The 24,741-nt window shown below is 37.4% G+C and overlaps 1 protein-coding gene across 1 annotated transcript; it reads right to left on the bottom strand.

Moving 5' to 3' along the window:
* Positions 1 to 17,116: 17,116 nt before the first annotated feature.
* On the bottom strand, positions 17,117 to 23,276 carry LOC126811042 (phospholipase A and acyltransferase 2). Its single transcript, XM_050536520.2, has 5 exons — positions 23,138 to 23,276; positions 22,172 to 22,358; positions 21,501 to 21,630; positions 20,754 to 20,845; positions 17,117 to 19,078 (listed from the first exon to the last, which is right to left on the bottom strand). Exons 1-5 carry the CDS (start codon positions 23,235 to 23,237, stop codon positions 19,069 to 19,071), a joined length of 519 nt encoding a protein of 172 aa, XP_050392477.2. The 5' UTR covers positions 23,238 to 23,276; the 3' UTR covers positions 17,117 to 19,068.
* Between the last annotated feature and the right edge of the window lie 1,465 nt (positions 23,277 to 24,741).

Below are 24,741 nucleotides of genomic sequence, written 5' to 3'. Positions count from 1 at the left end.
AAATATCATTTGATTTCAGTTTAGAAATAAAAATTACATTCTAGCAATATTTCAAATTCTGATTGATTATTTACATTTAATTAAGAAAGCCAAATCGAAATACCAATTAATGTTAGATAATCTCACGGCTTAGATTTAATCAGATTCTAAACAGGATCATCAATTTAGTTCAAGGCAGATAAAGAGGGCGATTAGCTTATTACACAATGTATTTTGATGTAATTTTCAATTTGTTATATCATTGCACATACTGAACGGAATTGAACCATTTTTGGATTGATATTCCTTTTGGAGATTCAACTTCAGAATTTTATAGTTGAACAGAATAAAACAGAATAAAAATAAAAACTCTTTATATATAAACATAAATATAGATTATTAGTAACATTATAAATTGAATTTCACTCGCAATCTTGGAATCTTTACAGGTATTGTTCTTCCTTTTGCTCTTTCTCTTGCTCTTTCACTTTTCCTTTCTTTTCCTCTTTCTCGTGCTCGTCCTTGTTTCCGTCCTCTTCCTCTTTCTCCTCGTCTTTTCCTTTCTCTTGCTCGTCCTCTTTTTCTTTCTCTTGCTCTTCCTCTTTTCCTTTCTCTTTCTTTTTCTCTTTTTTTGTGGGGTCCCCAAATCCATGTTGCAAAGGACTTTCCAATCCTTCCCAACCATTTATCAACCTGTACAATATAAAACATGGAAACTGAAATAAGTAAGGTTCAGTCCAGGTGTTGGTCAAGATAGTTCCTGTCTTGTATTTGTCTAGTTGTTCAGATGGGACAAAACAACTGAGGGCATGGTGTACTGCATGGCATATAAAAGAACCCTTGATACTTGTTAAGTCCATCACTTATTTTGATGAGGCCCACCAGTGTACTCGATGGCAATAAGAAAAACCCCTGATAGTTGTTATTATAATGAAGTCCACTAGTGAACACATGGACGTACACATAAACGGTCCATTAAAAGTTAAAAATCAAGGAAGAGTTGAAAACGCTGCTGCCTGTGTAAAATTCTCTTACTTCTCATGGTACGTGTTACAAGAGCAATAAAATAGCACATTATGCTAGTCGAATTCCAACTGTCATGGGTTCTTTTACGTGCACGTCGACAAGGACATGGGTGGGTCTTGGATGACTACATTAGAGTCAAAATGGCCAAATTATTGTCTAGATGAGACATTAAAATCCATTCTATTCCAGGCCTTACCTGTTCACTTTCCTCCACTCCGTATCGGCACCCATTAGCGAAATGTTCACAGTTGTTTAAGATAAGGTTGTAGCTAGCACAACCTATTTTAGATAAAGCATTCTCCACTATTTGATGTTCTGGTAATGGCCTGTAAAATAATTATGATATATATAATATGATGGTGGTCGAGTGATCTACCGTTTGCTCGCGAGTGATGAGTGAAACCATAAAGTCTGTCACTAAGTAAAGTGGCGTGATTTCGATTTCCAGCGTGTACATGCCAAGGAGTAGGGTCACTTGCCCAGTCCCCTCTCCCTCCCTCTGCCCACTGGCCTAGTCGGAGCAGAACAGTAGGAGGCTAAACCCCATTTCTCTCCTGCTTTCTCTTTATCTCCAGCGCGGAGAGGATACAACAGTGGAGGGAATCCCATCAGGTTCACAGGAAACCCTACTTTCTCACGTACAAGTGTTGATTGGAAACCACGACACTTAACGCAATGAGTACACCCACTGCCCCTCCCTAACTGTTTTTTTTTTCACAAACTGATGGCAGTTTCAGTCCACTTTGTGGTAAATGTTTTGCTTGAAAAACGCAATAGAAAAAATTATTTTCAAATAATCGCTCCTGTATAATCTTCATACCTTCTTTTGTAATCTGTATTACTTATCGTGGCTATACTCTTGCTGACCACGGTAAAAAAAACCTTCTTTCGTCAACACGCCATTGTTGGATTCGGGTCCAGTACAACCAGAACTGGAACTGGGGCCACTTGACCTACCATAACTGGAACCATTTAAGCCACCATAACTGCCACTTGAGCAACCACAACTTGAGCCACTTGAGCCACCACAACTGGAGCCACTTAAGCCACCGGAGCCACCACCACTGGAGCCACCACAACTGACGCTACTTGGTCTACCATAACTCGAGCCACTTGGGCTACCATAACTCAAACCACTTAATCTACCATAACTTGGGCCACCGGAGATGCCCTTTTCGCCAGTTACGGTTAAATGAACAATTTGCCCTTTGCCTGAAAATATGCAATCTATCTATGTATTATGTAAGATTTAGATAAAGCCCTCGATATAATACTTTCAAAATAGATATTGAAAAGGAAATTTATTGAATATTTCTGTCAAATTACTTCTTCTGAGAATAGCGTAATTTGTGGACAAAGAATTTTGTAAAATAAATAACGACGAACGCGTCGACGTTTCGGTCCCTGACATTCTGAAGCGTATCTCACCCTTAGTTTAGACATGTTTTATTGGATCAACAATACAAACGAATTAGACAAAAGTTCTTGCAAGTTATATTTATTCCTTTCAGTTAAATAATATCAGGTATATTATTATATATACTATTCAAAAAAAGTAGGGGATATTTGATTTTGGGGGCATAATACTAAAATATGCAAATGACTACGAAAAAAGTCACTATAGAACCTAACAGAAGAAACATTTCCAGTTACATGTGACGCCCAAACGCACCAATAGCTACCGCATGGAATGCAGGTGATGCTTGGGATCATCATGGGGGTCCAACCCAAGATTTGCACGACTCTGACTATGAATGTTACAGTCATTGTGGCATTGAATTCCAGGGTGGAAACATCAGTTTAATTGTTTTAGTGACCAGAAAACAAATTTTGATATGCGTCGGCTTACCCAAAATGAAAGGTTACGTGCCCTTGGCATGCTACAGATCGGCACAACACAGGCGGTTGTGGCGCGGACGATGAATGTTTCTCAGTCTGTCATAAGCAGGCTATGGTCCAGATACCGTCATACACAATCTGTACAGGACAGACCACGCTCAGGTCGACCAAGGGCGACAACTCAAGCCCAGGATCGATTTATCCGTACCTTGGCCTTGAGAAATCGTGTCATCACAGCAAATCAGATCAGCGCTCGTCTTCAAACAGACACTGGTGTGAGAGTGAGTGGCTAGACGATTCGGAATCGACTGCATAGGGCTCACCTTCGCGCCCGACGTCCTCGCGTGATCCCTTGTTTGAGAGATCATCACATTCAGGCAAGACGTCCTTGGTGTAGGGATCGTCAACACTGGGATAATCGACGCTGGAGCAATGTGATGTTTTCAGATGAGTCAAGGGTCACTGTTGATTTTTTGGACAGACGTAGGAGGGTGTGGCGTCGTCTAAACGAGCGCTTCCAAGACGTTAACGTCATCAGACATGATCGATTTGGGGGTGGTTCTGTTATGGTGTGGGGAGGCATCACTGTTGCTGGAAGAACGGCTTTACATGTTGTTGCAGGGCGTGGTACAGGCCAGTACTACCGGGACAACATCTTGGCAGTCCATGTTGTGCCGTTCGCACGACGTCATGGCCACCGTTTCATCTTCCAGGATGACAACGCAAGATGTCACAGGGCCAGGATCGTTACAGGAAACCTCCAACAACAGAACATCACCACATTACCTTGGCCAGCACCGAGTCCCGACCTCTCCCCCATCGAGCATGTCTGGGACATGCTTGGACAGAGGTTACGTCAACGTCAACAACGTCCTGCCAATGTCCAAGAACTTGCTGCTGCGTTGCAACAGGAATGGGACAATCTGGACCAAAATGACCTTAGACGTCTCATTAGGAGTATGCCACGTCGGATCAATGCTTGTTTGGCAAACAGAGGAGGATTTACCCGTTACTGACTTGGTTGTGATGCTGTGGTAACTTTGCTGTTTGACCCCGGGTATCATTTTACCCTTATAATGGTCAGTTTGTGCCTTACTTAGTCTAACGATCATTTGGAATAAATCGATGAATGTGAACTTCATTTCATTTTGTCATTTGTTTCTTCGTCAGTTTCATTAGGTGACTTTAATAACACTTAAAAATCAAATATCCCCTACTTTTTTTGAATAGTATATTATATGGTCTATATCGAGGGTCTCAAACTCATTTCCATTCAGGGGACACATGAACTAAAATTTTACATCAAGTGAACCGGACATCTACAAAAATTCTAAAAACAAAGCCATACGTCCTTGAACTTTGCTGAATTCCAAAAACAAAGCCATACGTCCTTGAACTTTACTGAATTCTAAAAACAAAGTCAAACGTCCTTGACACATGTAGTATAATGGTTTCCAAATTGCCAATGTATAATATTGATCACAACATTCTCTTGTATTGCACACTGCTTATATATCTATGACATACAGTACAGAAGTCAGAGTTTTACTGAAACCGGAAAACAATATATAAACATTGGCGGGCCGGAAGTGGCAATTGGGCCGCATGTTTGACACCCCTAGGCAATATATTTAGATTTCTAACAGAATAATTTTTTTTTATAGAAAAATTAAATTGTTTACTAATTCGTTGTTTTGGTTTTAACTTTGATTCAAACAGTATTAATGCTCGTATAATGTTTAGAGATGTCCACCCTGCCACCAGTAGCTAGTATATTAGTATGAGAATACAACGTGTTACACAATATATATGTTTGATAATATAATATAGACTACAAATAATTTGAAAAGTCAAACCATTATGAAAGCCGAATAAATCCGACAAGACTATAATATTTTTACTAATCGTGACATTGATTATAATATATTTAACGTATTTTAATAGCAGATTTAAATTATAGACACTGGAAATAAAAGGTACACTGGGTGGGTCAGAACATACACACAATGGCGCATTATGGGTTGATATAGACTAGGTCACTAAGACTTCTCATAATAAACGTTTTAGTAAAACGGGCGTCATGGTGCCCAGGATTTGCTTTGTAAATTGACAACACCACAACACAAAAGGTAACCGATAACGTTTGCATACTTTATAAGCCTATATCTTACTAGTAGCGGACTGAACCTTTTATGTTGTGAAGCTTTTATTAACTTTGTCTAACTCGTCTTGTAGCCATTCACTAATACACCCATATTGTGAAGCTTTATAAGTCGACAATATAATCCTCTTAGTAGATAATAAAAGTTTAGTGATTCACTGATATATCTACCATTTAGAATTAATAACATCATAATTAGATCACACCGTATTCCTGGAGGGTTGGAGGTCGATTGGTTCACACGTGCGCGCTATATCATAAGGTCTATAATTAAGTCAGCTGGCGTGGTTTTGATTCCCAGGTTGTACGTGACAAGGGGTAGGTCGCCTGTCCAACCTCGTGGGTTTTCTCCGGGTCGCCCGGTTTCTTCCCACTGCTATAGACCCCTACGCGCAAGCGAATTATTGAAATAAAATTGAACCATGTGTTAGTCCCGAAATGACCCAGTTGTGTCGAGTGGGCGTTAAACCCGATTTCTCTCTCTCTTTGAGAAAAGAAATATGTCGCTACCAGACAAAACCCAATTTCTGAAAATAGACTACTTTCAATTTATTTTCTTTATCGAAGGCCCGGTCCGATTAGCCATACTACGCACGTGGTTTTACTAGAGTCGCGGTCATAGAGTGATTTTTCTTATTGTACATATGCTTATACTCGATTCCCCATTATTGTATGGTGACTTATTGTATGCCAGGTTGATTTCCGCTGATGTCGTCATAATTTTCCGTTTCGATGAATTTCGAGAAATGTTTTTGGAGAAATGTTTTTAGAGAAAAATTAGTTAATGAGATTTCAAGTCAAATTTGTATAATTTTAATTTTTGGAGGATTAATCTATCGTCTATAAGATCAAAAGCCTTACTAAGATCGAGATAAACAACTCCGGTCGTATTACTTGGGTTCATTTCCTTCAGCCAGATATCTGTAATTCTCAATAAGGCTGTTGGGCATGAATGATTTTTCCTAAAACCAGATTGAAATTCATAAAAATATTTTGTATTTTTATACGCCCACATTTTCGTGTGGACGTATATTGTTGTCGCCCCTGTCCGTCCGGACGTCCGCCCGTCCGTCCGTCCACAATTTGTTTGTGGACACTCTACAGGTCACAATTCTTATCCGATTTTGACGAAACTTGAAATATAGGTTTATCTCCAAACTTCATGGATTATGGCCCCTGATTCTACGAAAATTCGCGTTTTTAGCTTGTGGACCCTATAGAGGTCATAATTTTTATCCGATTTATAAAAAAGTATTATTATATCACCGTTACACCCTAAGGATGGCTGAGTCTGAATTTCGTAAAAATCGGCCCAAAACTGACAGACAAAATGGCCGCCCTTCGTTCTTAAATAGCGAGAGAGAGAGAAATGGGGTTTAACGTCCACTCGACACAAACTAGGTCATTTCGGGACTAACATATAGTTTTGATTTTATTTCAATTATTCGCTTGCGCATAGGGGTCTTTAGCAGTGGGAGGAAACCGGAGGACCCGGAGAAAACCCACGAGGTTGGACAGGCGACCCAACTCCTTGTCACGTACAACCGGGGATTCGAAACCACGCCAGTCGACTCAATGACAGACTTTATGATACAGCGCGCGCACGCTAACCATTCAGCCATCCAACCCCCCTTCTTAAATAGCGTAAAAATATGGTATATCAAGGTTGTGGACCCTATAGAGGTCACAATTTTTATCCGATTTTGTTGGAACTTGAAATGTAAGTTTATAACCCAGAGATCTCGCGCATATCGGACTGTAACTTCCTGAATTATGCCCCCCCCCCCTTGATTGTAGGAAAAGTCGCATTTTGAGCTTGTGAACCCTATAGAGGTCATAATTTTTATCCGATTTATAAAAACGTATTATTATATCACCGTTACACAATAAGGATGGCTGAGTTCGAATTTCGTGAAAATCTGACAGACAAAATGGCCGCCCTTCGTTCTCAAATAGCGTAAAAATATGGTATATCAAGGTTGTGGACCCTATAGAGGTCACAATTTTTATCCGATTTTGTTGAAACTTGAAATGTAAGTTTATAACTCAAAGATCTCGGTTCATGTCGATATTTGCGCATATCGAATTGTAATTTCCTCAAATCTGGCCCTTTATTGTAGGAAAAATCACTTTTTTTTAGCTTGTTCTCTAACCATCTCTCGAAAATGTGGGCGTATCCTCCTACCTGGCAGCCGCTGGTTCAAAATATTCTGTAATTTAAAAACTAATGTGTTCTTCAAATATGTTTGATATTGTGGGTAAGACAGAAATGGGTCTGTAATTATTTGGTAGATCCTTTTCTTCCTTCTTGTGGAGTGGGATAAGTTTAGCAAATTTTAATTGTTCGGAGAGATGCAAAAATTTATTATATATATATATATAAGTTAATTTTTTAAAAATATAGTCTGTCGACATCCTGAGAATTTTTGGTCCTATGGAGTCCATACCAGTAGCCTTACTTGGACTGGGCATACATGAAATATAATTTATGGTAAATTCTTTGTCAGGGGAAATTGTTTTTATCAATCTTTTCACAATATTTATTGGAAAGGGGGGTATATACAGGCTTAATATCATCGGTAACATTATGAACGTGGACGTGTAAAAATTAATGTTGGTGACCTACTTCAGCTTAAGTGGGCGACACACAGACACACAAAGAGAACATGGGTGTACCTCTGTCCCTGGGAGTTGGGCATGCACCAAGAACACAAGGGGCGATCCTTAGGGTATAAGGAATAAGTATGCAAAGTTTCAAGATGACCCATTAAGAACTGTAGCCAGTGCGTGACAAACAAACAAATACAAAACAAATGGTCATAGCTCTGCCCCTGGGGGTCGGGCATTCACCAAAAACAATAGGGATCATTCTTATGGTATAAGGGTATAATGAATAAGTATGCAAAGTTTCAAGACAACCCATAAAGAATTGCGCCCTGTAGGCAACACACACACACACACACACGGGCGACAGCATAATACTCCCACATTATGAAGGGGCAGTGGCTATTTGCCACATGTGGTAAGCAAGAATTTCAATATAGCCTTACGACTACAGACCGCAATTGTTACCCGATTTTAATGAAACTTACAGAATATGATAACATTTCTCTGAGTGACAAAACTTTCGGCCACTTCCGGTTTGCGGTTTCCGAGATATGGGGGTTACCACACATTTCATGTGGCACGGCTACAGACCACAATTATGAACCGATATCCATGACACTTACAGAATATGATAACATTAATAATATCTCAGAGTAGCCAAAATTTCGGCCACTTCCGGTTAGCAGTTTCCGAGATATCAGGTTACCACACATTTCATGTGGCACGGCTACAGACCACAATTATCAACCGATTTCTATGAAATTTACCGAATATGATAACATTAAAAATATCTCAGAGTAGGAAAAATTTCGACCACTTCCGGTTAGCGGTTTCCGAGATATCAGGTTACCACACATTTCATGTGGCACGGCTACAGACCACAATTATCAACCGATTTCAATGAAACTTACAGAATATGACAATATTAATAATATCTTAAAGTGGCTTTGAGGAGGAGGAGCTGATGAGCAATCCCCGCTTGAACAATTTCTCCATTCAACGAGCATGCAGACCAACAAAAACAAAGATAAAGATACTTTATACTTAAAAATGCCAGATACAATCTCCCGTATCGTTCGGTCGTCCGTGCAGGATGACATCATCATTCAAAAGGCAATAAACAATTCATTATGTATTTGTCTATATTCACAAATTACCGCCTTTGTTTTCAAAAATGGAATTTAGCAAGGATAGTAAAAAACATGTGGCCACATTCTATAGTACATATTTTCACAACATATATTATTGTATATGAGCCATATTCACATGGTGTTGTGGGAGACCAATTTACATGCGTCTAACCTCTTCCAACATCTTTATAAATTCGATTGTAAAGACAAACTTTGTAAAGCCAAAGCATCGGAAAATCGCCGATATACAGTTTTTATGGGATACAATCACTAGTTTTATTCTAAAAGCACTACGTTTCGACAAGTATCTTCTTATCGTTATCAAGCACAATGACATTTAGTAAACTTGAGGTCAATGTATACAAAATTCATAGTGAAACCATCAACATGGATTAAAATAACAGCAACAAAAAGAATTGGCATAAACCTTGCTCATTATATAGCTAGGAGTATTTTTAATATAATGTAAAGCACCATTATATATTTGGGAGTATTTTTTAAAACGTAAGCAAAATTGTAAACAATAAATGGAGATACTGTCACTTTAAAAGATTAGGGTAGCGTAACTCATGTGCTTTCTCTAAACATTATAAATTCCTAGAACAACAACTGTGAATATCACTACTTTCCATGAAATTTATATTCTCCAGAAATTTTAATATTAACAAAGAACGTTGGAGAATATCTTTCAATGGGATATTAATATAACTCCTTTCCAATAAACTTCATATTCCCCAGAACAGTTTAATAAAAAACGCTCAACGATATTTTAATGTATATTATATTGTAGTCGTGTTATTATGCTATTATTATAGTTTTCAATGGGGGCCTCCCTTTTACCACATATGAACGTTTGAAAGAGATTGGAATACCCGATTGTGTTTTTTAGAGATTTCTTTACAACTGTATTGAATGCAATATTAAATGAGATTATAGCTGACGTCACTACTGACGTAAACAACCATTGTTAAATAAGTTTGAATAGAATATTTAGCAGTTAACTTTTAACCCGGATCACATCGCGTGATACATTATATAAAGTAAAAAACGTTAAACAGTTTCAGCTGTATTATCTATTTGGGAATTAAATTATTATAGAAGTCAATGTTATTAAACCACCGGGGGTGGAGCGGGGAAGAGAGCGTAATGACCGTAGAACGTAATGTTAATAATCCCCCAGGGACAGATCCCTTCGATTTAATTCTATGAAGTCTATGATACTCATTTGTAAACTACAATATTTTAAAGGAGCTAAATCGCTAATATTTGGGACCTAGAAATTGACACAAATGGATGTATATAAACTGATTTTACATTCAATTGTTTCCGTTGTTATGCTAATTTTAAATCAGTTATGTTCGTCGAAATACTCCAGAAGTCTTAATCGAATAACAGTCTCTAGCGTCTGGTTATTCCAGTCTACACCGATAGTATTTATTGTGCGCTCCAGATAAGAATATGCCGTCACCATTTGACATGACGACTGGAATATGTCTACCCTCGTTTTGCGAGCTATTGTTGCAAATGGCGCTGAAAAGCATTATGTTACACGATTCGTGTACCGATAGTAAAATGTTTATTTTGTCTTAAATATTGGATATCAGTAGCCCATATCTTTTCTCGGTAAGATCACAACATCAATGTTGATTTAAATTGACAAATAATTCGTGTTTTCAATGTCGAAGACTTTGAATGATATTAAGTTAGAGATTTGGCTACTTTAAAAGATGACCAAATCTCTAAAAGGAATGTCAATCCAAAATTGGTTGAATTCCGTTCAGTATTTACAAAGATATGATGAATTGAAATTTTTACAGCACTTAGTATCCTCCGCAGCTGTTAAAAACTGGATATGGTCAAAACGGACTAAAACCAAACCGGCAAAAAATCGCTTTAGTCAAAATGTCCGTAATAGTGGCTAGAATTTATCTGAATATATATCTTTGGATTCTTATTAAATATTAAATATTTAATCGATCAATTTGACTTTTTATGGTCGTTATGACCTATCTATGACTACATGTTGTATCCGTTTTGACAGGGCCTCCTAGTTTCCGCTTTTGGGGTTTTTTTTATTTTCGTAAAATCATGTAGTGCAATAAATGAAACAAAGACAGATTAAGTGATTCTGAATATTACGGAAATGTTAATCCGGCTGTAAAATCTAATCATCTGTAAGTGGAAATTAGGGTCGGGTTAAGCTTGCATGGGGCCCTTGGCTGAAAATGTCACCGGGGCCCCTGAATCAACTGTGAAAAAAGGACTTATTCTGGTCATTGTCCGTCGAACAGAAATTTGTGCCAAACTCCGGTACTTTTGTGTCCAGTTACTACTCATAGGTTCCGAATCAAGGGAACTTTTTCAGAAATGAAGGCACTTTTTCGGAAGAGAACGCACATAGCCAAACACACCCATACACCCTGATACAAAATCTCATCGGATTCGAGCGCTATCAACCATATAATCAGGGGAAGGGTAGCTGCCTACCCGACAAGATCTTTTGGAATATATTGTACAGAATCATTATTTATTTCTAGATTTCTGTTGCTCTGCCAACCTAGGATTCAGCCTGTTCGCTGATCGATTTCATTAACCATTATTCAGGAGGTTTTCTGTATTAGTAAAATTGTATTTTAATCATTCTGTTACGTGGTATGGTTGTCTTATCTGTATTCAGGGGCTAAGTGAGAGGGACGCAATAGCGAACTTTGCGTCATGGTTTTGCGTTTTTGCAGCCCCTCGCAAATGGCAAAAAATCACGCGGTTTCAAGGCGGTTTTCAACATTATAATCATATTGCTCAACCAGTGTCAAACATATACCGTGAGTCAGATATGCTACAAATCGACTCGAGCATGTTCCAATATTACTCGGTGGCACTGCCACCCCACCCCCGCACACACATATTGTTTTTTGGGAGCCCGGTCTGGATCATATTCGTCATGGAAAATCATGGGTCACCACGCTCTTGGCTGTACACACGAAACACCACTAGTTGTAACATGATAGAGTTTGTATTCAAACATATCTATTCACAACAAAACAACAAACTTTTATTCAGTACGGGCATTATCTATTATATCATGTGATTTATCATATCAACGGTGATCTCAATGTTAGACAAATATACGGTTACCGAGCGGGCAAAACTGCCTAGTCCATTGTTCAATCGTTCTAGAAATTCTATTTATATTTCATTTATATACACATATTCATTTCAGTTTGGTAGGTGGGAAGGGGGGGGGGGGGCGAATGGTTAGCGTGGGCACGCTGAATCATAAGGAGAGAAAAATGAAATGAAATGGGGTTTAACGTCCTACTGTTCTGCTTCTAAACTGGGCTAATGAAGACGGCATACGCCATACAGTGTGCTATGAGGGAAATTTTGCTCGGGCAGGGGCGCTACGGCCTACTCTTATATCGAATTCCAACTGCCAAGGGATCTTTTACGTGCACGTCAATATGTACACGGTACCTCGGTTTTTCGTCCCATCCGAACGACTAGACAGCTGTCCTTGTCAGGCCCTCCGTCCTGCATCTCTGACAAGGGGAAACCACGCCGGAAAATCTGGATGAACTTTCTGGGCCAATGCAGGGATCGAACACTCGACCTCCAGGCTAGCGAGCCAGCGTCTTACCCACTTACCCACGTGATCCCCCACGTATCATAAGGTCTGTCATTGAGTCAGCTGGCATGGTTTCGATTTCCCAGTTGTACATGACAAGGAGTAGGGGCGCATGCGTGAAATGTCATTAAAAGTAGTTAAAACTTAATGCAGTGATTAATGGGTAACCAGTGTAAAAACGTCAAAATTAGGGTTTTGTGATCGTTTTGGTTTTCGGGAGGTGGGGTGGGGACGGGTTATCACTCTGGCAACACAATTTTGAACTTTTTGAAGGCTATCAATGTGTTTTACAGGACGACTGGCCAGCAATTTATAAAAGCATGAACCAGTGTTTTAGTTGAATCTTGTGAAACGTATTTTCTAATTTTACTTATATTGTAAATATGAAAATAGCCGTTTTCACAGTTTTGTCCAAAATAACACCAATATTTCTTGCAGAGTTTACAGGTAAAATAACAGACTAAGCTATAGATATAGATCTACAATCAGATATTTTGCTAATTAGATTATTATTTGATGTTAGAAGTTAGAAGAATATGTTCAGTCTTATCACTGATTATTTTTTTTAAAAAATTAGCAGATATGAATTTTAATGTCAGTTATACAAGTTCCCATTTTTTTTCGTTTTTTTTTTTTTTTTTTTTTTTTGGGGGGGGGGGATTAAAATCATTTGTAATAGATGGTTTAAAAGCAATATAAATTTGTGTATCATCTGCATACAGTTGATATTCTAAGCCATGGTCCAAACCTTATTCACCGAGCGGAGAATGGGTCCAAAAACATAACCCTGGGGTACTCCTTATAAACTGTCGCTGTTATTAGAAAATGTATCATTAATTAATTCTTTGTTATCGACCAGTTAAATAACTTGTTATGAGCTTTAATGCTAAACCATCTTTACCAAAACCAATACTTAAATGACCAATAAGAATTGGGTGGTCAACTGTATCAAATACAGCTGATAAATTTAACAAAATAAGAAATAAACTGCGTTGATTGTCCAAAGATAACAATATATCATGATGAACCTTAGTTAATACTGTTTCCACACTACGAAATCTCTTGGAAACACTTTGCGTGGGTTCTGTTAACTTGTTATTATCTACATATTATATAAGTTGATTGGCGATACATTTTGTCTATTTGGAAAAGCCCACCAATTTTTGTTTACACGACTTACATTCACCTTATCATTGCAAATAAAATAAATTTTACAAATCAACTATCTGGCTAGTCCGAGTATTAGGTTCTATCTATCAAGTTATTCCTTCATTTATTCATTTGAAATTTTGTAATTTGAAAATATATTAATGGCGAAGCATTCTTGTTGAACGAAATGGTTTTCCCTCAGTACATCCAAACTCTCAACAGAGGACAGTCGACATAGAGGACTCACTTCTTTTGTCACCCCGTTTTCTGGTGACCCAAGACAAATCCATTGCTTGTCAAACACCTGTTGAATTTCCAGCTGAGACAGACGATACCTCGTCACAACAATAAAAAACGATTCCACCTATACCTATCAATACGATTCTCAGCAGTCAGACTGTTAATAAGTCTGGGGAGTCTGAGATAGAGGATATTGTTTCCCCTACTCATCAATCTATTGGTGGAAAGCCACCCAAAATAGATAAAAGCAAGGAATGTTCTGGTAAAAGCGTTCCTTAAAATTCTAAATTAACTACCTTCTAAAGTAGGAAGGGCGACGAGGATCCCGTCAGAACCTTTTACAGGTTCGGGATGCGGGGCAATCTAATGGAAGTCTTATTAAGCCTCCCTGAAATCGGCTAATTGTCGAGGTCTTAAACCAAATTGTGATAAAGGTTAAATCTTAATTCAAAGATATAATCCCTTAGCTATATGTTAACAAGAAACGGTTTTATTTTTAAGAAACCAGATGTCTTAAAGCTCAGAAATGTGTTGCCTATCATCAGTTTGATAATAATGAGGGTAGAACACACGGTGGTGTTTCCATTTTCCTGAATGGAATGTTCCGTAAATTAAAGTCACCCTCAACTCGCCTTTACAGGCGGTTGCGGTTAGGGTAACTACATATTCCTATAACACTTTGCTCTCTATATCTGCCACCAAGTTTGCATCTGAACCCCAGAGATCTTGATGACCTTGTTGCTCAACTCTCCCTCCTGTATATAATTACGGGAGATTTCTCTGGGGTAGACCAGATGATAATGTACTTTTGGGTTCCTTTTATCAACTCGACTAAGCTGAATCAAGAAATATCTCCCCACAGATACTATGGAACTTCTTATTGATTCGTTCATCACCAATAAACTAGATTATCACAATGCATTTCTATACAATATACCAGAATATCAAATCAATCAGATACAGTACAGTACCAACACATAAAACCAATCTTGAAACAACTCCATTGGATCCCCATTAAGCAGATAATTGTGTTCAATATACTCCTGCTTAATTTCAAAGCTCTCAGTGGTTCATCACCAGATATATGGATATTGAGGTCGTCAAACAAAAAACCTACTGCCAATACCGCCGATACATCTGGAAACAACAAAACGGTCATTTTGGTTTGCAGCACCCTACATTTGGAACACCCTCCCCCACTATATTCGAATAATATCATCACTGCATGTGTTTAAACAACAGATAAAGACTCTGCTTTCCAAGAAAAATTTGCTATGCGCAATATAAACTTTAATTAGTATTGTTTCGCGAACATAAATTTAGATATATTATTGTTATTATTGTTATTTAATATTGAGTTCTCGCCATTACAGATAGAAACGTGATCCCTGCTAGTCGAGAATGTTTAAAATGAACCCAATGACGTCATCACGTCTTATTTTGACGTTACATGATCATGTCAGCATACACTTTTCAAAGACGTGACTGAGCTAACCGATAGAAATTGAATATTAAATTAAGGTGCAGTCCTGAATTGTTCCATTTCTTGTAAAGCCTTAACAGTCTATCACTTGTTCCAAATATGTGTGTTTACCTGATTCAAGTTCGAACTCTTCTTGCTCCTGCAGAACACCTGAAACCCTTACATTCGCTGTCTGACAGTATACTCTAAACTGTGTCGCTGGCTGGTGCACTTTGCTCTGTCACATTCTTCTTTCCAGCCACAACTGATGCTTTTGAGGAGTGTCTCTGGAGCTGGTACGGGGTCAGTTGTTCTGGCCTCTAATTTGTTTTTCGCAAGTCTCCATCCGCACTTACTTTTCTGGTCTTGATTCACCACCCCTCTCCATTCACAACTGCATACGGAACCCATGATGCTTTGCAACATCTGGAATCGGCGACAAGTTCTGAATCTGGACACAGGTAAGATTTTCAATACAGTTTTACTAAACTTGCTCATTCACAAGCTTTCTAGTGTTTCAATTGTTCCTCCACCATACAAACGCAAAAGGATCTCATCGTTAATTCCATCATTTGTGGATTGTTTGCAGACAAAGGCATCAGCATGTTAGCTGAAGATTCATTCCTCTTGAATCTTTTTGAAAGCGATTCCTTTGCCAATTCGAAACAATCTCGTTGTACGTAAAAAGATCTCTTTTATAAATCTTTGGGCCTCTTTACTTGTTGATACATCATATATTATTGACGAGTTTATTTTAATGACCCTCGGCACTGGCTGTAGAGTCTTTGTGATGACTGAATTGGTTTTCTGTGTGGCTATTGTATTGTCAGATTATAGGACAGTCATCTACCCAAACCAAAACAGAGAGACTCGCGCCACCAATGTAAAGTGTTAAGATGTAGGGACAACTGCATATCCTTCTGAATTGTGATGACCCCCCCTCCCCCCCGCATCCTCGCATCCTCGCAGCCATACTTACGCACACACACACACACACCCATTCCCATTGACTCCTAAACTACTGCAGAACATTATCAGGGGACCTTGCTGTGCCTCTTCCCCCTCCACCACCCCTATACACTCACAAACTACTAAAGGGCCTGCTAAAGGGACCTTCCCGTGCCTCTCACGAAGATAATTAACCGACATTAATCGACTTTAGCCGAACCCACTAATATTGAGAAGTATTTATCCTTCTTCCATAAAATAAAATCGAAAATGTTTTTTTTTTAGTCTTTGTTTATGACGGATGTGAAACGGATTAAAACCACATTGCAATATGGTATACTAAATTTGAATATGTCGGCCATTCAGGGCAAAGATCTATTTCTCCGAGTAATAAGTTCTCTGTGTCGAATGGCTATATCATTCGCAGGACAGTCATCTATGAAAAATACGAAACAGACCCGAGCCACCAATTAGAGTGGTAAGGTAAGATGAAGACGTAGGGTCGGCTGTCTGTCCAGGTCCCCCCACCCCACACTCAACCCCCTATCCCCAACCACCTCACCCCTAACAAACTACTCAAGAACCTATTGAGGACTACACTGATGCCACCCCCCCCCCCCCCCACACACACACACACACACACACGATATAGGACTAAAGTGGAGTTAAAAGTTTCATCAATATACAATTCTCTGAGTTTTGAGGTAATTCTTTCTATCGTTAAAGGGCGTGTGGCTCCTTTCTTTGGAACTTTAAAATAGACGAAAATATATATATATAAATATTTCACTGTAGACGGTTTAAAGCTTTTCTCGAATCCATATCAGTGATTATCGTATATTGATAAATAAAGTTTAACTCAGTCCAAAATAAAACAAAGAATTATTAAACAATTTAATTTCTTTTTAAAACAATGATTTTATTATGTTAGAAATCTAAATAAATGGACGCTATAATTTTAATATATGTTGATATAATAAAACAATGATTTTATTAGGTTAGAAATCTAAATAAATGGACGTTATAATGTTAATATACGTTGATATAATAAAACGATAATCAATATAATAATAGTAGACAACAATAGCGACAGTCTTATAACGAGCAACATAGATCAATGAAATTTCAAATTAACATAACTTTGTAAATACAAATACGAACTATTACTGGACTGATATTACTATTATAGATTACACTTCCATAATATTGTAGTTTGCAAGGCACTCGACGGCTCTAAAATCATGATCAGTGGTTTTAAACTAAACTAATCTAAATAATACATCATATAAACTCAACACTTGTTTAACACAAGAATCAAAGGAATGTTGAACAACTACCACAAAAACATTTGATCAAGAAACAATTATCAATATAAATAAACACCATGTTTTATCAGTTCAAAGAAGGCAGGTTAGCTTCCTTTATATTTTTAATTCCTAAATCTGACAAAAATAAGATTAAAGATGATTTAGTTGAGATTGATATTTACACTTCTTGTCCTCATAAAAAAGATTAATGATTTAACATTTGATTAAGAAAACAAAATTAAAATACCAATGTTAGATAATATTATGGCTTGGATTAAATCAGATTCTTAAAACAGGATCATCCATTTGGTTCCTACCAGATGAAGATGGTGACTACCTTATTACATAGTGATATCAGTTTAAATTTGTATTTTGATGTAAATTTAATTTGTTATATCTGTAAATACTGAACTGATATTCAACTATATTCGAACTGATATTTGCCTGATATTACTATTAGAGATTCCATTTTTATAATATTGTATTTGCAAGGAATTCTATGGCTCTAAAGTCAGTCTTATGCGTATGTACAAGATAAAAATATAAATCTTTTATATATAAACATAAAGATGAATTCGATCTGCTAGGCAGATATGAAAGCTTTCATATTCATAGTCACAAGTCATGGATTTCGCCAAGAATCTTAAAAAGAAAAAGAAATATTAAAATCCGTCAAAAAGTCGCTTTGAGTTATAAAGAGAAATATTTTAACCGGGCAAAATTTCCAGTTTTAACATTTTGACAGGTGCAGAGAACCTTTGGTTACCAACAGATTTTGATAAAACTTTGATAAAGCACCAAATGACCTACTTAATCCTTTGTCGTCAACATTTGACCTGATTTCAAAGTTTGTCGATATGAAAAACTTCAGAGACGAAATTTGAAAATTTTAAATCTTCATGTACCAAAACTTCTATCCAGAAATGTATTAGTTCCGGAAACGGGGGCCTTTTCCGATTATGTCCATGCCGTTATTATGAATTTTCACTCGTAAACAACTTTGTCGCCACGAAAAACGTCGAAGTGGAAATTTGAAATTTTGAAATTTTCAAACAGCAGAATTTCGATTCTGAGCCACGTTATCTAGAAAGGTATTCATTTCGGAAAAAGGACACCAAATTTTCCAAACTACAGCCTATTGTGATATTTTTACGCCCATTGACGTGAATTTTTCACTATTCTTCATATATTCAATTCAAAATGGTGACCATCGGTTGACCGAAATCAAACTTCTGCTCCGATACTTTTTTTTAGACATTCCTTGAAGGATTCTGAAAATGTAACTCCGTGTCTGTAAGTAAAATAATGTAAAAGCCTAAGGGATTTTTCACGTTTCAAACTTTATATTTTGTGTACGCATCAGTAGTGTCTGAGATATAAGATTTGTGGAAAAATAACAAAAAAATAATAATAATAATATTAATCTTAAAAGAAAGCTTAATGCCTTTAACAAAAACAATAAACTTTCATATGTCAATTGTCAACAATTTTTTTAAATTCAATTTCACTCGCAAATTTATAATCTTTACAGCTTTTTCTTACTTAGCTAAACAGATGCAACATTAAAAAGCAGCCTACGCTTATCGCCACGCTTGTTACCACAGCCTGTAAAAAATAAAACGTGAAAATTGAAATAAGAACAGTATAATAATAATAAAAATAATACATAATAAATAATAATAATAACTTTATTTAAGAAGGGTTGAAGATTAGGCCATAATAGTCTTTCTAACATCCTGCCCTTCGTAGAAAATATATTACAAAAGATATAGCTAATAAATTAAACAACACACCACAATAAATTACAATAGAGGAAAAATATAAATATACAAATCAGTTAAAAGAAAGTACATGTATATGCTAGTTCATAAAACAGAACGTTTGATTTCATATAGATATAACATGTATTAACAAATATACAATATGTACATGCTTATAATATAGAGATACACAGAACACATATCATAAGAGATAAGCTTATGAATTTTTAAGATAAGATATTTGAAGTAGATTTCATGTAAAGAAGAAGTTTTTTCCTGAAAAGATTCAAGTTATTTGAAGTTTTTAAGGAGGCCGGCTACGAATTCCAGAGTTTGGGCCCCTTAAAGCGTATACTGGATATTTCGTCTTTGTTGCGTCGCGATTAGCAAAATTTTGGTTTTCGATATATTTAATCTCATATGGTTTTTATCACACCAGGCTAATACTATATTGGTATCAAGTTGAAGTTTGTGTTCTAATTCTTTAACAGTAGACCCAGAATTGTAGACTAGAAATGTCTGTCAGGGTGTTTTTGTAATACTTGAAGATGTAAGGTACACAGCTGTACCATTTTTATGTCGTACATTTTTGAGCTAATCTAACTCAAGAATTCATGTCCAGAATCACAACCCTCACATCCACACCCGCCACCAGATATCCGACAGACTTACATTCTGATGATACCAGATATGCATGCATTTATACCATATTGGTGAAAATTGGTACACGTTTCAGCTAGGCTGACACCCCCTCCCCCCGCCCTGGACCCCTATTCTATTATCTTATTACGTCACGGATGTTTCATTACGTAAAAATTGTTTACTTTGGTTTTTGCTTCATTAAAACCAAAAAACGACCGTTAGCTATGGGGAAAGAAAGAATTCCAAGAAAAATGTTAAATATTTTGGGCTACAATATCGATAAACACCCACTGTTATTGTCCAATAACAGTCCTCTAAAACACCTGTTCTATTATCTTATTACGTCACGGATGCTTCATTACGTAAAAATTGTTTACTTTGGTTTTTCCGTAAGCTATGGGGAAAGAAAGAATTCCAAGAAAAATGTTAAATATTTTGGGCTACAATATCGATAAACACCCACTGTTATTGTCCAATAACAGTCCTCTAAATTCTCCAAAATAAGAGTACCAACACTAGATAATCTCACGGCTTCGATTCAATCAGATTCTTAAAATATGTTCATCAATTAGGTTCCCGGCAGATAAAGATGGCGTCTTGTTTATTACATAGTGATATCAGTATAAATGTGTATTTTGATGTAATTTTCAAATTGTTATATCTTTGAAAATACTAAACAGAATTCAACTATTGTCGAACTGATATTTGCCTGATATTACTATTAGAGATTCCATTTTCATAATATTGTAGTTAGCAAGGAATTCTATGGCTCTAAAGTCAGTTTTATGCGTAAGCTAATATTATCTAAAACGTTTTCAATTTAATTTCACTCCCAATCTTGTAATCTTCACAACTATTGTTTTTGAGCTTTTTCTTACCAAGATATCAGACACACTGCTGCAATGGCCACAATTGCCACTACGACCCCAATTAGCACTACCTGTCCCATACTTGAAAAAGCGTTACAAACCTGTAAAACATAAACCATGGAAATTGAAATTGAAATAAGAACAGTATGGTTCGACCCCGGTGTTGGTTAAGATAGTTCCTGTCTTGTTTTCATTTATCAGTGGTGCAAGATGTAGGGCCTGGCAAGGAAACATGTCTAGTTGTTCGGATGGGACGGAAAACAGAGCTCACAGCGTACTCGATGGCATGTAAAAGATCTCTTTACAGTCGGAATTCTATAAAGAGTAGGTACATCACTTATTTTGATGAAGTCCACGAGTAAACACATTGGTGTGCACGTTAAAGAACTCTTGAAAGTTAAAAATCGATGAGTTGAAAACGCAGCTGTCTGTGCAAAATGTTCTTACCATAAATTGTACACGTAACCATATATAGCGATAACATATGCTTGTTGAATTCCAACTGTCAGTGACTCTTTGACGTGCACGCCAACAAGTACATGGGTGGGCCTTGGATTTTCCTGCCATCCGAAGGATTAGATCTTTTTTACCAAATGTTAATCTCAAAAAGAATAAATTATTGTCTGGGTGATACACCCATTCTATTCAAGACCTTACTTGTTCACTTTTCGGCCCATACCAACGACACATTAATCTCAAACAGACCAAGGGATTGTCTGGATGAGACATTAAAAACTTTTGTATTTGAGTTCTTACCTGTTCACTTGTCTGTACTTCATATCGACACCAATTAGCGAAATGTTCACAGTTACTCCAGAAAAGGTTGTAACCACGACGACCTAATTTAGATAACGCAATCTTCACTATTTGATGTTTCGGTAAAGGGCTGTAAACAATTTGATATATACAATAAAATGCAGCATCTTTATGGAATACTTTACCTCTTCATCTTAAAATACAACAACCCTTAACTCCATTCAAATCAAACTTGAGCAGAATTCAGTTTCAGAGATATTAGGATTATTATTTAATGTGTAAATGTGTTGTGTTATTTGATGTCTGTTCGAAGTGTGGCGGTAGTTATAGCATGTTCCTATGTGGCGTGGATTAGAGCGCAATATACATTTTTTGATATTATCATTATTGTAATGTGATGGAGTGGTCTAACACATGCGCTATTATTAGGTCTATCACTGAGTCAAGTGGCGTGGTTTCGATCTTTTCAGCGTGTACGTGATAAGGAGTAGGAACACTTGCCCAACCTCGTCGGTTTTCTCCCATTGCTAAAGACTACCCCCCCCCCCCCCCTCCTCCTCATAACTGTCCTAACTGGGTTTTTTTTCACAAACTGTTTGCACTTTCAGTACACTTTGTACATTATTTGCAAACCGCTTTTTTAAATATCCGCTCCTGTATAATCTTCATACCTTCTTTTGTCATCTTTATTACTTATCTTGGCTTTAGAGTTGCCGGCCACGGTCCAAAACTTGTCTCTCTTCACCGTGGCTTTGTTGGATTGTATTCCACTACCACTAGACAGACTACCAGAACTCCAGTCTGTTGGGCTACCAGCATTGGAGCCATCACCGGCTACATGAACAATTTCCTCGTCACCTGAAAATATGTAATCTATCTATTTTAAAGATGTATTATGTAAGATTTAGATAAATATGTGACAGTTCTCACTATAATACTCTCAAAATAGATATTGAAATAGGAATTTATTGAAAATTTCTGTCAAATTGCTTCTTCTGAGAGAATGGCGTAATTTGTAGACAAATTCAGAAGTCATTCTAAATATTTTGTAAAAAGAATAACAACGAATTGTGTCGACGTTTCGGTCCTAGAGACTCAGACGCGTAACAAGAATTTCAATTTTTTAAAACAATACAAAAGCCGTGTGTTTGCTAGAAGTCACTTGCGATTTGTTTATTTTTTTTTAAAAATTCCTGGACAGAAAATCATTAATGACATAGTCGAACTATAAAGTGGTTCCTGTTCCCCATGTACCTGTGTGTTATTTAACCCTAACCTAGGGTTCTCCTGTTCGATCAAGGTACTGGCCCATAAAATTCATAGGGATTTTCCGGCGTGGTCACACATTGTCAGTGGTGCAGGAAATACAGCCTGGTGGGAAGAAAAACAAGTCCCGTGTACACATTGGCTTGCAAGTAAAAGATCCCTTTTCAGTTGGAATTCTATATAATAAGAGTAGGCCGTAGCCTCGCTTTCCGGGCAAAATGTCCCAGATAGCACACTGCATAACGCACGAACGTCTTCATTAGCCCAGTTGGACCTTAAACCCTATTTCAGATCATTTTAAAATGGCGACGACCTACTTCAGCTTAACTGGGTCCTGCTTGTTTCATATACAAAACTAATATAATTCTTACCCACATAGACACCATAATGTGAATAAAGTCCTCGATCAAACTCGACAATATCTCCTTCTTCTAGGTTCCCTAACACAGTAGCATTACTTGTCCGCTGCATCGTTAATAGTTTGACCTTTCAATGTCGACTTGGTTTACTTTCGGTTTCAACTTCCGTGAAGGAAATAATAAAGGATTGGTTTTTAAGGCCAGGTAATCGCGAATCTTCTCTTCTCCGTAAATGTTTGACAGGCGAGGGCGCAAACTCGGCCCCACTTGTCACTCATCCTGTTGTTCATTTTGCGACAAAAAAAACCCCTAGGACTCCATCAATTCAGATATTGCGGCATACCAAATGGTCCGGGCGAAAGCTCGTAGAACCATACGTCAAGCAAAGAATTCTTCATGGCAAGGTTACGTCTCAAGGATCAATTCCCGTACCACATCGAAGTCGGTATGGGATAGGATTCGTAGGATTAAAGGTAAAAGTAGTGCATTATCAGTTAACCATCTAAATGTTGATAGTACCACCTTAACAACATTTCCTGATATTGCTAATTCTCTGGCCAGAACAATTTCATTTAATTCATCATCCAATTTCTCCTCTGATGCCTTTCGAGGCATTAAAGCTCATCAGGAGAAAAGGCGACTTAATTTCAAGTCCCGCAATGATGAATGCTACAATGATACCTTTTCCATTGCAGAGCTCCGGGATTCGCTAAAGCGAGCTCGGGATACTGCAACTGGTCCAGATGAAATACACTACCAAATTCTAAAACATTTACCTTTTTCCACTCTCTTAATTTTACTAGATCTTTTTAATCGAATTTGGGTTGATGGGAAATTCCCCCCTTCGTGGCATGAAGCCACAATAATTCCCATCCCTAAACCCGGTAAAGATCATACGAATCCTACCAACTATCGCCCGATCGCTTTAACAAGCTGTATTTGCAAACCCATGGAGAGATTGGTCAATCGAAGGCTTGTTTGGTACCTTGAGTCCAACAACCTTATTACAGACCTCCAATGTGGATTTCGGTCCCAAAGGAGCACTCTTGATCATCTCGTTCGATTTGAAACGTTCTTCAGGGACGCTTTCATCCAGAAGCAACATTTAGTTGCAATATTTTTTGATCTGGAGAAAGCATATGATACTACATAGAAACATGGTATCATGCGCGACCTCCATAACCTCGGCCTAAGAGGTCGCTTACCTATCTTCATTAAAAATTTCCTGGAAGATAGGTTATTTAAGGTACGACTGGGATCAATATTCTCTGACCCATTTCCTCAGGAAATGGGGGTTCCACAGGGAAGTATTTTATCTCCTACTCTTTTTGCTATAAAAATTAACACGATTCCAGCGTGCCTTAAACCAGGTACAAACGGCGCTCTTTATGTTGATGACTTTTAGATGTGCTATGGTTCTACAGACATGCGGATAATCGAACGTAAGTTGCAGCTTTGTTTGAATTCACTTCAACAATGGGCAACCAAAAATGGATTTCGTTTTTCGAAATCCAAGACTGTCTGCATGCATTTCTGTCAGAAACGAGGTTTACATCCAGATCCAGAACTGTTCTTGGATGGCAATCGCCTTCCAGTTGTGGATGAAACCAAATTTC

The sequence above is a fragment of the Patella vulgata genome, chromosome 2 (genome assembly GCF_932274485.2).
Source record: "Patella vulgata chromosome 2, xgPatVulg1.2, whole genome shotgun sequence".
Lineage (NCBI taxonomy): Eukaryota > Metazoa > Mollusca > Gastropoda > Patellidae > Patella > Patella vulgata.
Note: the sequence above shows the minus strand (reverse complement) of the source record. Positions and strands in the feature narration are given on the sequence as shown.